At 40.6% G+C, this 15,023-nt stretch overlaps 1 protein-coding gene across 2 annotated transcripts in view; it reads right to left on the bottom strand.

Annotated features, from left to right (window-relative positions):
- Nucleotides 1–12,728, bottom strand: part of znf143b (zinc finger protein 143b) — a 37,632-nt gene extending 24,904 nt beyond the window's left edge. Inside the window, exons 1-2 of one of the 2 annotated variants that reach the window (XM_061894470.1) lie at nt 12,260–12,728; nt 3,296–3,408 (exon numbers count right to left, since the gene is read on the bottom strand). In XM_061894470.1, coding sequence (XP_061750454.1) covers nt 3,296–3,401 — 106 coding nt within the window. In that variant the 5' untranslated portion in view covers nt 3,402–3,408; nt 12,260–12,728. Of the gene's footprint in view, nt 1–3,295; nt 3,412–12,259 lie in introns of both variants that reach the window. The other variant, XM_061894469.1, reaches the window with a different exon arrangement.
- Nucleotides 12,729–15,023: the final 2,295 nt, after the last annotated feature.

The following is a 15,023-nucleotide window of genomic DNA, read 5'->3' on the forward strand; positions in this document are numbered from 1 at the left end:
ATCAATTAATCAATGTTTATTTATATAGCCCTAAATCACAAATGTCTCAAAGGACTGTACAAACCATTACGACTACGATATCTTCGGAAGAACCCACAAAAGGGCAAGGAAAACTCACACCCAGTGGGCAGGGAGAATTCACATCCAGTGGGACGCCAGTGACAATGCTGACTATGAGAAACCTTGGAGAGGACCTCAGATGTGGGCAACCCCCTCCCCCCCTTTTGTAGGGTAAAATAATCCCCCACAGCTGACATTTTTACCTTAACTTTTAATTCACACGGCCGTCTTAACGGTTACAACTCAGACCTGTGGACGTGTTGAAGGTGTGCTGGAAAATGCCAAACGGAGCGTAGGGAGCAGCAGAAGAGTGGAATGTATTATTTAAATCGGTGGAATGTATTATTTAAATCGGTATGTTGGAAAACACGGACCGGATTTTTTTTAAGAAACATGATCTGGATCGGCATTTTCCCATGCCTTGCCGATACGCATTTTTTAGCAAATATCGGCCGCCGATCCGATCCAAATATCGGATCGGGACAACCCTAGTGTAGTGTGTGTACTCTAGTATGTCCACGCATTTGAAGAGACATCACCCAGGTGTTTCACTGACAGGAGTTAAAACGAAGGCTGCGCCATTTAAGCAGCCCTTTGTTGCACAAACAGACCAGGCTAAAGCCATCACAAACGCTATCGGTGTGTTTATAGGTGCAGACATGAGGTCGTATTCGCTTGTGCAAAACGAGAGTTTTAAACACATGGTGAAAGTGCTTGAGCCACATCCTGTCGCGCACCCACTTCAGCGATAAGATTGTGGCGGATCTTTATGAGCAGGAGAAGAAAAAAGTTGTGGATGAACTATCCTGAGAATCATTTGTTGCGCTCACGGCAGACTGGTGCACGTCCAGGGCAACGCAGAGCTATGTGACGATAAGCGATCACTTCATCACAGCAGACTGGGAGATGAGAAGACACGCCCCCTCTACGAGAGTCACCTTGCACAGGTACTGACACAAGCAAGCAGTGGAAGAATGGAAGATAAAGATATCCTAGTCACAAGTGATAATGCCAAAAATCTAATAAATGCAGTGAATGAGGCAGGACTGGGACCACTTTGCACATGCAGTGAATTTGGCATCACGGAATGGAATCTCAGCAAATAGGATGGAGCGCCTACTTGGGAGGATCAGGAAGGTGGTTTCCTACCTACACCCAAGCACAACTGCTGCTCATGTGCTCAAGACAAAGCAAAACATGCTAAAGCTGCCTACTCATAAGCTCATACATGATGTCCCAACAAGGAGGAACTCCACTCATATGTTGGAGCAGCAGGCAGCTTTATACTCTGCATTGACCCACAAGACCCTGAAAACAAATGTCAAAGACATCATCAGCCTGTCTGAAGATGATGTGAGAGTGGCAGAGAAGGTCCTCCAGGTGCTTAAACCCCTCAAAACTGTTACATCCCTACTGAGCACTGGAACTTCACGATCTGTGTCAATGATCCTGCCACTGGAGTGTGGAAGACAGCACCATCACTCGAGATGTCAAGACTGCCATTCGAGAGGACCTGAATCCCAGATGCACTTCACCCCCTACTCTACAGGACTACCTTCACAGATCTACTGCTCTGGATCCCAGCTTCAAGTCCCTGTCTCACATGGACCCTGCCCTACACCAGAGGACATACAGTGACCTCACCACTGAGATTGTGAGGAGTCTGTAGACTGGGATGAGGTAAATAAAAATAATATTATTTCAAAATTATAAATTTAAATCTAAATACATTTGTTTTTCCAGTAATAATGGATTTTATTAAATGTTACTGCCACATTGTTCATGTCTATGAAACACCTTAAAAGGAAGATATTATACCTTGTGCACTTAGTTGATTTTATAAATTTTAATTTAATCATTTAAAAGTGTTAATAAAACAAAATGAAAAAACTTCTGTTTATCTCATGGGTGTCAAACTCTGGCCAACGGGCCAAATTTGGCCCACCGTGTAATTTAATTTGGCCCTTGAGGCAATATCAAATTAACATTAGAGCTGGCCCACCGGTATTATAACACCGCATTCAACGCTAATACTCATACTTACCAACCCTCCCGATTTTCCCGAGAGACTCCCGAATTTCAGTGCCCTTGCCGAAAATCACCCGGGGCAACCATTCTCCCGAATTTCTCTCGAATTCCACCCAAACAACATCATTGGGGACGTGCCTTAAAGGCACTGCATTCAACGTCCTCTACAACCTGTCGTCCCGTCCGCTTTTTCTCCATACAAACATTGTGCTGGCCCAGTCACATACTATATGCAGACTTTACACACAAACAAGTGAATGCAAGGCATACTTGGTCAACCGCCATACAGGTCACACTGAGGATGGCCGTATAAACAACTTTAACACTGTTACAAATATGCGCCACACTGTGAACCCACACCAAACAAGAATGACAACCACATTTAGGGAGAACATCCGCACCGTAACACAACAGAACAAATACCCAGATCCCATGCAGCACTAACTCTTCCGGGATGCTACAATATACACCCCCCGCTACCACCAAACCCCACCAAGTTAATGTTGATATTTACATCAGAAAGCTGCAAATAGGAAAGAGGCATTCAATTTTATTTATTTTTTATTTTATTTAATATTGATATTTTTAAATTATCATTATCATTATTATTTGAAAATCGATTTTGCATGTCACTATAAAGTTATACAAGCCTTGCTCGTTCAATATTCAATGCAAAACTTGTTTGGGTCCCTATTAAAAGGTTAATTTGTTGAACCTTGGCCCGCGGCTTTGTTCAGTTTTAAATTTTGGCCCACTCTGTATTTGAGTTTGACATCCCCGATTTATCTTGTCTTTTTTTGCTGATCCGAAAAATGAGCCGATCCGTAACTCTGATCCGAGAAACGATCCGAACAGTGAGTTTTTTGATCCGTTGCACCCCTACTCTCAACTAATATTATTTTAATACACTACATACTTGTATTATGTGTATACATTTTATCAGCTGATGTAGTAACGTTGCAGTTGTAAAAAAATGAACATTTTAAAAAGGCCGATACTGATATGTGTTAAAATGCCGATAATCTGTCTATGTCAAACCTTCCACGATACAGCCAATAGCACAATCAGCCCTTATGGCCGGTGGTCTACCCTGCGCCATTGTTCTAGGAGTGACACCAATGGTACAGCGCAGAGTGTGATGCGGGAGACAAAAGGTGACGGAGCGAACACGTGTCCACGCTGCAAACGTCGAGTCCGGGAAGCTCACCCGCCACCGCCACCGCCTCGGTCAGACAGAGCGTGACCTGCTGCCCATCGGCGTCGTGAAACTCCGTCATTCCCTGCGAGTCCCGGTTGATCTGGGCCAACAGCATGCTTCAGCTGCTGCAAGAAAACACACACAACACACAAATGAAGCGCATACATGTTCCGCTACGGTTGACATGCTCGGGGACTTCCTATGAAGCTATGCCCACTTGAAGACGCAAAGCGGTATGTGTCGCATGAAAGGCAAAAAGGTTGCCCGGGAAACTTGACAAACATCAGTTTGGTTTCTGGGTAGACTTTCTAATAAACTTCTTGTTTTTTTTAAGTTGTATCATACCTGACTCTTATTTTAGAAGGTGGTCGTAAAAACAGGGCCATAACCATTAATGGTGACTAGCAGGAGTCCACAAAGTTGTATCCAGCGTCTGTCTATGGATGTTAGTGGCGGCATGACGACAAAGCCTATGTTTCAATTCGCCTCTGAAGTGCAGACTTTACATTCAATTCCAGTCTTTAGATTAGTGGGTCACCAACCTTTTAGGCCAAAATCCCAGGTCTCATCTTTATTTATTTATTTATTTATTTATTTATTTATTTATATATATATATATATATATATATATATATATATATATATATATATATATATATATATATATATATATATATATATATATATATATGTGTGGGAAAAATCACAAGACTACATCTCCACAGAACTGTTATATGAGGGGTTCCCTCAATCATCAGATGACGCTCTGATGATTGAGGGAACCCCTCATGAAACAGTTCTGTAGAGATGAAGTAGTCTTGTGATTTTTCCCACACATACATATTGTGCTCTACCACGGTATCGAGCACTATTTTCTGGATAATCCAATTAAGACACATATACATACACACACACACACACACACACACACACACACACACACACACACACATATATATATATATATATATATATATATATATATATATCCATCCATTTTCTACCGCTTATTCCCTTTTGGGGTCGCGGGGGGCGCTGGCGCCTATCTCAGCTATATATATATATATATATATATATATATATATATATATATATATATATATATACGTACAACCATACATACACATATATACATGTATAAAGATATATGTATATTAATGTAAGATATATATTTTTTTTTTTTGTGCTTTTTAAAGACAAAGCTTACTAGCTGATGTCAACATTTATTGGTTTTTTGATTGTGCTTTTTTCCAAATTTTTGCTGGTGTTTTCTTTTTTATCTGTAATGTGCCTAGGGCCAATGACAAAGGAGTCACGGCCACAGATGGCCCCCTGTGTAGCACTTTGGGCATCGCAGCTGTAGGAGCTAACTGTTTATGGCCACTATAGTCCTAGTACTGTACTATATTTGTTCATCCTGTGGTCACATAAGCAACGCGAGTCAGCTTACGTCAGCGTCCAAATGTATTAAAATCAGCTGTTCCCCGAGAGGGTTTTTCCTTTGAAAAAAGAGGGGATAAATGGAACATTCTTTCATTAGCTGCCGCCTTGTTTTATAATATATTACTGCCTATGCACATGCTCATGTTTACTTTTGTATGCGCAATAAAAATCAACACAAAATCCGTACTTTGGAGCCATGTTCACAGACTCTCGCATTAGGCCTGTCAGCTTCCTGTCACAGGCCGTGGTCATGGTTCAGGGAAGAGTTGTTTGAGGTTGGATGAGAGAAAATGTCTGATGCGATGCAGCGGTCAGCCTTAATGAGTTGTCGCAGCTCCATGGTTTTTGTGAACGTCACGTCATGAGCGTTCGGCTGCGCTGCGGCAGGGTGTGGACGCGGTGTCGAGAGCGGCTGGATGTGAAGATGAAGAGAGAAGGGCAAGCGAGGTGTGCGGGCGTGTTCTTGGGTTAAACTGCGTGCCTGTTGACCACTCTCTGAGTGGGGGTGTCACAATGGTATTTTTTTTTCGCCTAACATTTTCCAATCGACCAGTAGGGTAGGTAGGATAGGTGGGTCGTGACCCCTGCTTTAGATGGTGGAAATCAGCCAAGTAAAAAAAAGTTATGATCTACTGTATATTATTCTGCCTAATTTTGTTTGTTGTGTATTCACGTTATTCCTCATTTGTATGTTCTTTTGTCATCAAATACATGAGCAGAAAAGTCGATTACTCTATAATAAACATACATCTTGTGTCTTTAAAGGCAGATGTCCCGGTCCACTGATAAATTTGTTTTAGAGCTTTGTGTGTTTTTGGCATTTGCATTTTTGTTTTTTTACATCTGCGGCATTAATACAGCTGAACCTTGATTTACGAAGCCATTTTTTGGCAAACTTTTAGATCCAGCCATATCTGCCTTTGTGTGCAGACCATGTCTTAACGTACGAACGCTTCATTTTTGTGCCGCTTGAAGCCTACCGACAGCAAAGTAAAGATGTTATTACTTTTTTTTTGTAGCAACATGGTTGTTAACGTTTCTGAGAGCACCAAAGGGACATTTTATGGTGTGTCCGCGCTGACAGTTTAGCTTGTTGTTGTGTTTTGATGATAGAGATTGCTGACCCATTACCCCCTTGTTATGTTTGTTTGTTTAGGATAGGATAGACTTTCATTTATCCCACAATGGGAAAATTAAATGGTTGCAGTGCAGGTTTTTACATACAGTAGCAGAAGTAAAGCGTAATGGAAAACCAAAAAAAGTAATAAATACTATGGCTCACAAATATGTATAGATATTGGGGCTGCGAATCTTTGGGTGTCCCACGATTTGATTCAGTATCAATTCTTGAGGTCGCGATTTGATATCGACTTTTTCGATTCAACGCGATTCTTGATTCAAAAACTATATTTTTCCGACCCAAAACGAATTTGTATTCATTCAATACATAGGATTTCAGCAGGCTCTACCCCAGTCTGCTGACATGCTAGCAGAGTAGTAGATTTTATTTAAAAACTTTTATAAATGTAAAGGACAAATGTTTTATCAACTGATTGTAATAATGTAAATTTGTTTTAACTATTAAACAAACCAAAATTATGACTTATTTTATCTTTGTGAAAACATTGGACACAGCGTGTTGTCAAGCTTATGAGATGCGATACAAGTGTAAGCCACTGTGACACTATTCTTTCTTTTTATATTTTATAAATGTCTAATGATAATGTCAATGAGGGATTTTTAATCACTGCTATGCTGAAATTATAACTAATATTGATACTGTTGTTGATAATATTCATTTTTGTTTCACTACTTTTGGTTTGTTTTGTGTCGTGTTTGTGTCTTCTCTCAAGTGCTCTGTTTATTGCAGTTCTGGGTGTTGCTGGGTCAGGTTTGGTTTTGGAATTGGATTGCATTGTCATGGTATTGCTGTGTATTGGTTTGTTGGATTGATGAAAATTTTTTTTTTCAAATCGATTTAGAAAAAAATGAGAATAGATTCTGAATCGAACAACGTGAAAATTGCAATTCGCATTCGAATCCATTTTTTCCCACACCCCTAATAGATACTAACATTGCACTGCACATCATGAAAGAAAACATAACAGTAAACACAAAATACAGATAAGATATGGAGACACATTATAGTGTCTTCAAAGTGTGCATTATTTTACTAAATTAAGATCTCCACCCAATTATTCATGTTTACATTGTTTCTGAACTCTGCTTCACTATTTGAACTTTTTAATTCACGAACCATGTTCAAGAAACAATTTACTTCGTAAATCGAGGTACAACTGTATGATTGCAGCATTTTCCCATTGCAAATTTGTTTTGTTTACATTCTTAACATAAGCCGTTTTGTGTGACTGTTGTTTTAGAACACTGTGCATTTGCCCCTCTCATCGGTGTTGACATTACTTGGTAATCAAGTAGTGTTGAATCAAATACGGCATTTCTGCTATATGTAGTGTCTTAGTGCAATTTACAAACAATGTTTGCAAATTGGACATCTATAACATGTTCTTCAATTTATAAGCAGGTAAACCATGCTACTCTGCAATGTGGTGGCGACTTGTCCAGGGTGTACCCCGCCTTCCGCCCGATTGTAGCTGAGATAGGCGCCAGCGCCCCCCACGACCCCAAAGGGAATAAGCGGTAGAAAATGGATGGATGGATGGATGGACCATGCTGCTTTCATGTTATGATCTAAATGTGCATTCATACCCTTATGACTGAAAGTTGTGTGATGTTTGTGAACAAATTGAGTCGTTTGAACGGCTCTTTTAGGTAAATGATGAAAACGATTCCCAGTTGTGAGTCATTCGTTTGGGAGACTTTTTTTTTATACACATGCAAATTTAATAACACATTTATAAGTTACAAATAACTTATTCAACGTTATATGCAGTGATTGCTCCAGATTCTCTGAACCTTTTGATATTATAGACCGTACATGGGGAAATCCCTAAATTCCCTGCAATAGCTCGTAGGGAAATGTTGTTCTTAAACCGTTCGACAATTTGCTCACAAATCTGTTCACAAAGTGGTGACCATCTATATACATCCTTGTTTGTGAATGACTGCGAAAATCATGGAAGCTGCTTTTAAACCCAATCATGGCACCCACCTCCTCCCAGTTAGCCTGTTCACCTGTGGGATGTTCCAAGTACCGTATTTTTTCGGACTATAAGTCGCATTTTTTTTGGTATTTTGGCCGGGGGTGTTACTTGGCCAAACTATAAAAAAAAAAAAATATTTCAATCGAAACTGTTTAATGTTAAACTTTTTATATGTAGAAGAAAGGTTTTTTCATTTTATTTAATCAAAGCAACAACTTGAGGCAGTTATTGTTGATTAACGTGGGAAGAATTACTATAGTGTTCCCAATGTTAAAAGGATGAAGCCATTGTTTACAAATTTGGTAAATAAATAACCGTTTTGTTGATTTCTTACTGTACCGAAAATGAACCGAACCGTGACCTCTAAACCGAGGTACGTACCAAACCGAAATTTTTGTGTACCGTTACACCCCTACAATGGATGGATGTATTTATTTTTAATTAGTTTTATGAGATAGGCGCCAGCGCCCCCAAAAGGGAATAAGTGGTAGAAAATGGATGGATAGTTTTATGACTCTCTTTTTTTGCAGTATATTTGATTATTATTTATTTTTGTAATCAGCCTGACCTAAGCCTTGATAATAATATCGGTGATCAAGGCATTTTTTTGGCAAGTTTGTTAGATCATTTTATTGAATACAAATTTTTTTTACAGAGTGCAATACCACAGTTTTTTTTTTTTTTACTGCTAAACTCTAGCGACTGAGCTACTACTTTTGTACCATAAAATCTATGTTCATCGTTTTTGCAGTGCATTACTGCAAAAACTTCCCAGGGGGTGATCATGGGGATGGGTCAAATGCAGAGGACAAATTTCACCACATCTAGTGTGTGTGTGACAATCATTAGTACTTTAACTTTAACATGCACCTGGGGATAGGGTGATTGGCAACACTAAAGTGTCCCTAGTGTGTGAATGTGAGTGTTGTCTGTATATTTGATTATTATTCATTTTTGTAATCAGCCTGACTTAAGCCTTGTTAATAATATCGGTGATCAACCCATTTTTTCGTATTATTTGGCAATGTTGTTGGATCATTTTGTTGAGTAAAATTTCTTTGCAAGATGCAATACCACTGTTTTTTTGTTTTTTTTTTACTGCTAAACTCTAGCGACTGAGCTACTATTTTCATACCGCAAAATCCATGCCCATCGTTTTTGCAGTGAATTTGTGAATTATCTTTATATAGCGCTTTTCTCAAGTGACTCAAAGCGCTTTACATAGTGAACCCAATATCTAAATTACATTTAAACCAGTGTGGGTGAAACTGGGAGCAGGTGGGTAAAGTGTCTTGCCCAAGGACACAACGGCAGTAATTAGGATGGCACAAGTGGGAATCGAACCTGCAACCCTCAAGTTGCTGGCACGGCTACTCTACCAACCGAGCTATGCCGTTTTTGCAGTGCATTACTGCAAAAACTTCCCAAGTGGTGATCAAGGGTATGGGTCAAATGCAGAGGACAAATTTCACCACGTCTAGTGTGTGTGTGACAATCATTGGTACTTTAACTTTAACATGCACCTGGGGATAGGTTGATTGGCAACACTAAATTGTCCCTAATGTGTGAATGCTAGTGTGAATGTTGTCTGTCTATCTGTGTTGGCCCTGTGATGAGGTGGCTATTTGTCCAGAGTGTACTACGCCTTCTGCCCGAATACAGCTAAGATAGGCTCAAGCGACCCCGAAAGGGACAAGCGGTAGACAATGGATGGATGTATTTATTTTTAATTAGTTTTATGACTCCCTTTTTTGCAGTATATTTGATTATAATTTATTTGTGTAATCAGCCTGACCTAAGCCTTGATAATAATATTGGTGATCAACGCATTTTTTCGTATTATTTGGCAAGGTTGTTAGATAATTTTTTTGAATACAATTTTTTTTTACAGAGTGCAGGGGGTGATCAAGGGGATGGGTCAAATGCAGAGGACACATTTCACCACATCTAGTGTGTGTGTGACAATCATTGGTACTTTAACATGCACCTGGGGATAGGTTGATTGGCAACACTAAATTGTCCTTAGTGTGTGAATGTGAGTGTTGTCTGTCTATCTGTGTTGGCCCTGTGATGAGGTGGCTACTTGTCCAGAGTGTACACCGCCTTCCGCCTGAATGCAGCTACAGTTGTGATCAAAATTATTCAACCCCCACACAATTTTGGTGTTTTAGCAAGTTGGACATGTTTTCCGTATTTTGTTTATAGTCATATCAAATAAAAATGCATTAAATAGACAAATGCAACTTGAAATACAACATTATATTTTGTAACATACCAAACAGTGTCATTTCTCTTAATATCTGATTGACAAAATGATTCAACCCCTTGAAGATCATAACTCTTAAGAACAGAATTTGAATAAGGTCTTTTCAATCAGGTGTTGAAAACACCTGTAGATGTGATTAGAACCATAACGAGCAACAATTAAACTGATTGAAAAAGACTGTGACGCACAGCTTCTTGTAGATGGTCAATGGTGTATTTGCAACATGGTGAAGTCCAGGAAGTGGTCAAATAAGTCAAGAGAGGAGCTAAGTTCTCTTTACAAGAAAGGACATGGATATAAGAAAATAGCAAAGACATTACACATTCCAAGAGACACAGTTGGGAGCATAATTCGCAAGTTTAAAGCTAAAGGCACAGTGGAAACACTACATGGGCGTGGTAGTGTTGTCCGGTATTTGAAGTGTACAGTGGTGAAAAACCCCCGGGTAACAGCTGAGGAACTACAACAGGACATTGCAGAGGGGGGAACGCAGGTTTCGTCCCAGACAATAAGGCGCGCACTACGAGATGAAGGCTTCCATGCCAGAACTCCCAAGCGCACCCCACTTCTGACTACCAGGCACAAGGAAAATAGACTCCAGTTTGCCAAAAATCATCTGGACAAACCCCAAAGGTTTTGGGAAAGTGTTCTATGGAGTGATGAGACAAAACTGGAACTCTTTGGGCCAATGAATCAACGTTATGTCTGGAGGAGAAAAAATTAAGCTTACAAAGAGAAGAACACCTTTCCTACTGTTAAGCATGGTCGGGGGTCAATCATGCTCTGGGGCTGTTTCTCTGCCTCAGATACAGGGAATCTCCAGCATGTTCAAGGCATTTTGAATTCTATTTCCTAGCAGGATATATTAGCTGCAAATGTCATGAAGTCAGTGACGAAGCTGAGGCTTGGGAGACGTTGGACCTTCCAACAGGACAACGATCCCAAGCATACCTCCAAATCAACATCAGAGTGGTTGCAGAAGAAGGGCTGGAAGACTCTGGAGTGGCCTTCACAGTCGCCAGACCTAAATCCTATAGAAAACCTGTGGTGGGACTTGAAGAGGGCAGTTGCAGCAGGCAAGCCCAATAATATGAATGAACTGGAGGCCTTTGCCCAAGAGGAATGGGCTAAAATACCTGTAGGTCGTTGCAAGACGTTTGTGTCCAGTTATGTATCACGTTTGAAGAATGTAATTACTGCCAAAGGGTGTTCTATTAAGTACTAAAGATGCATGTAACTAGGGGGTTGAATCATTTTGTCAATGACATATCAAGAAAAATGTCCTTTTTTGGTATTTTGTAAAATACAGTGTTACAATTTAAGTTGCATTTGTCTATTTGACACATCTTTATTTGATATGACTATAAACAAAATACAGAATAAATGTCCAACTTGCTAAAACACCAAAATTGTGTGGGGGTTGAATAATTTCGATCACAACTGTAGGATAGGCTCCAGCGACCCGAAAGGGACAAGCGGTAGACAATGGATGGATGTATTTATTTTTAATTAGTTTTAATAACTCCTTTTTTGTAGTATATTTGATTATTATTTATTTGTGAAATCAGCTTGACCTAAGCCTTGATAATAATATTGGTGATCTGCGCATTTTTTTCGTATTGTTTGGCAAGGTTGTTAATTTTATTGAATACAATTTTTTTTACTGAGTGCAGGGGGTGATCAAGGGGATGGGTCAAATGCAGAGGATAAATTTCACCACACTTAGTGTGTGTGTGACAATCATTACTACTTTAACTTGAAGTGACGAGTTAGCATTCGTGCTAACTGCGGCAGCTAAGTGATGTCGCCACTAACGTGCAAGGGTCAAAAGCACGTTGACGTTGCCGTGTAACAAGTCGCGCATATTAATCAAATAAATGTAAGAGTTCCAGTCCGTGTTGCGAGCCTGGGTTGTTGGTGCTAAATTGCTAAAAGGCAAGCTAACAGCGGCTATGAAGCTTCCACGCAGATTCTAGCAGCAATAACGACAACATAAGCATGTTTGACTGCGGTACTGTCAATGTTATTGGCGCCGATAAGAGACGTTTCTCGTCCGTGATCAAATCCCCGAGCCACACCCTCTGCCCCGGTGACGGCTGTCGGACCGCTGCACACTGGGTAAAAACCAAGTTATATACTAACCTCGGAAAAAAATTTCCAACAATTCCTCCTGTTCGACCACCATGCACCAGTGCAGGAAACACTCTCACCGGGAACATGAATGACAGCATGAGCCTGCCCGCGGAGCCCGCCCTTTTTTCCCTTCACGCCGCATCCTGATTGGCGGGACACCGGCGGGAACGCCTCCTCATTGGCCGAGACAAACGTCTGTCCGGCAGAGGGGGGGCGGAAGTATGGCGGCCATTCATGTTTGCGGGCCCCTGACAGGCGCCATTCCGCGTCGCTTTTTCGTAATGTCGGTGACTTTTCCACGCCAGCGTGGTCCCAGAATAAAAATAAAAAAAAAACAACACGCGGAAGACCGAGCCAGAGGTCGGGGAACGTGTGCTCCTCCGGGTATGTGGCGTTCAGCCCGCCGTCGTTGGCCACAAGCGCCAGACGTGCGGGGGAACCGTCGAAGCGTCCATGTTGGAAAACAAGGCCGTGTGGGTAAAAACACAAGGGCAGTGTGGGCAATGCAGTCTATGCGCTAAATACTTTCTTCCACTCCTATTTAAAAAAACAGGGTTCGTACGAGTGCTTAAAGACCTACTGAAATGAGATTTTCTTATTCAAACGGGGATAGCAGGTCCATTCAATGTGTCATACTTGATCATTTCGCGATATTGCCATATTTTTGCTGAAAGGATTTAGTAGAGAACATCCACGATAAAGTTTGCAACTTTCGGTGCTAAGAGAAAAGCCCTGCCTCTACCGGAAGTCGCAGACGATGACGTCACAAGTGTGAGGGCTCCTTACATATTCACATTGTTTATAATGGGAGCCTCCAACAAAAAGAGCTATTCGGACTGAGAAAAGGACAATTTCCCCATTAATTTGAGCGAAGATGAAAGATTTGTGTTTGAGGATATTGATAGCGACGGACTAGAAAAAAACAAAAAAAACGTGATTGCATTGGGATGGATTCCGATGTTTTTTGACACATTTAGTAGGATTATTATGGGAAATCCTTTATCTTTCTATTGTGTTGCTCGTGTTTAGTGAGTTAAATAGTACCTGATAGTCGGAGGTGTACATCCACGGGTGTGTTGACGCACAGTGTCTCAGGGCAGTCGACGGTAGCTATGGACGGGGCAAGCTCAGCTTTTCTCCGGTAAGAAGCGACTTTTTAACCACAATTTTCTCATCGAAACCTGCTGGTTGACATTCCGTCGTGGTTCATGTTCGCTTGACTGCGCTCTGATCCATAGTAAATTTTCACCTCCAGGAATTTTAAACAAGGAATCACCGTGTGTTTCTGTGGCTAAAGGGTCAAGCTTCCCAACTCCATCTTGCTACTTTGACTTCTCCAATATTATTGAACAAATTGCAAAAGATTCAGCAACACAGTTCTCCAAAATACTGTGTAATTATGCCGTTAAAGGAGACAACTTTTAGCTGTGTGTTTGCGTAGCGCTCATACTTCCTAAAAACCTGTGACGTCTTGCGTACACGTCATCATTACACAACGGTTTCAAGACAAAACTCCCGGGAAATTTAAAATTGCAATTTAGTAAACTAAAAAGGCCGTATTGGCATGTGTTGCAATGTTAATATTTCATCATTGATATATAAATTATCAGACTGCATGGTGGGTAGTAGTGGGTTTCAGTAGGCCTTTAAAAACCTTGAAAACGCTTGGATTTTAAAGGCCGCCAACCAACTCTCGGCCAGTGTCCAGTCCGCATGGATGAGTGAGGATACGTCTAAGGAGACTGAGGTGTCCGACACCTGCTCACCCAGCCAAGACACCACGAAGCATCTCCGTCCCGGCGCTCAGTGCCAGCTCCGCAGCCCGTTCCCCTCATCCGCATCTCCTCCAGTCCCTCCAAACCGACTCCGGTGTGGCAGAGACCCAGCAGCTGAGGTCACGAAAGTGCCACCCCTTGTCACACAGTCCCAAAGGGTCCCGGAACAAAAGGCAAAAAAAATAAAGAAATAAAAATGTTTTATATATATATATATATATATATATATAATAACACATGAAAACAAGAGGGAAACACAAAACGATGACACAAGAGCACAGAGCTCCTGCCAACAGCAGCCACGACAGCAGCGCCATCTTGGGGGGAAAAAAAAATGCTTGAATTTTGGGTGAAGTGCTTGTTAATAGGCTGACCATATTCTGAAATCCCAAAAAGAGGACACATATATGCGTGCCAAGGCCGGGACTAGGTGAACATTTGCCTATGATACTTGAACTTGCTTTATAAATAATATATTTATTTAAATAAAGCATTTTTTCTCCTCTGTTGACAGCATTGTTGGCGCTAGGAATTTTCCAAATGGGGTCCCATGGACCCCATCAAGTCATAAATATGGGGTCCCACAGTACATTTTTGGGGTCCCACTTTATTGTAAGCATTTTGAAAACAAATGATAAATGTATGCATTGTCCTGTTATATCTCACATTATACATTGTGTTTTGGAAAAAAAGGTTGTCATAACCCTTAATTCATTAAAAGAAATAATAAAAAAAGAAGACAAATTTGTATGCATATGTTAATGTATTCAGTTATAAACATTCATTCACTTTCTTCGTTCCTTCATGGATCTAAACTTTATCGTCGCTGGTAGTTTTTTCTATGTTTTTATTTAATAAGTTGTAAGTGTATTAATTTCAGTATAAAAGTGTAAAAAGTGTTTTGTTTGGGTCATGAAATGATGATAATGGTGTGCCAGGGCATACATATGCTTAAATCTCTGGAGTCTACATCAACTTCAGATCTATTCCTCATTACA

The sequence above is a fragment of the Nerophis ophidion genome, linkage group LG03, assembly GCF_033978795.1.
Source record: "Nerophis ophidion isolate RoL-2023_Sa linkage group LG03, RoL_Noph_v1.0, whole genome shotgun sequence".
Taxonomy (NCBI): Eukaryota; Metazoa; Chordata; class Actinopteri; order Syngnathiformes; family Syngnathidae; genus Nerophis; species Nerophis ophidion.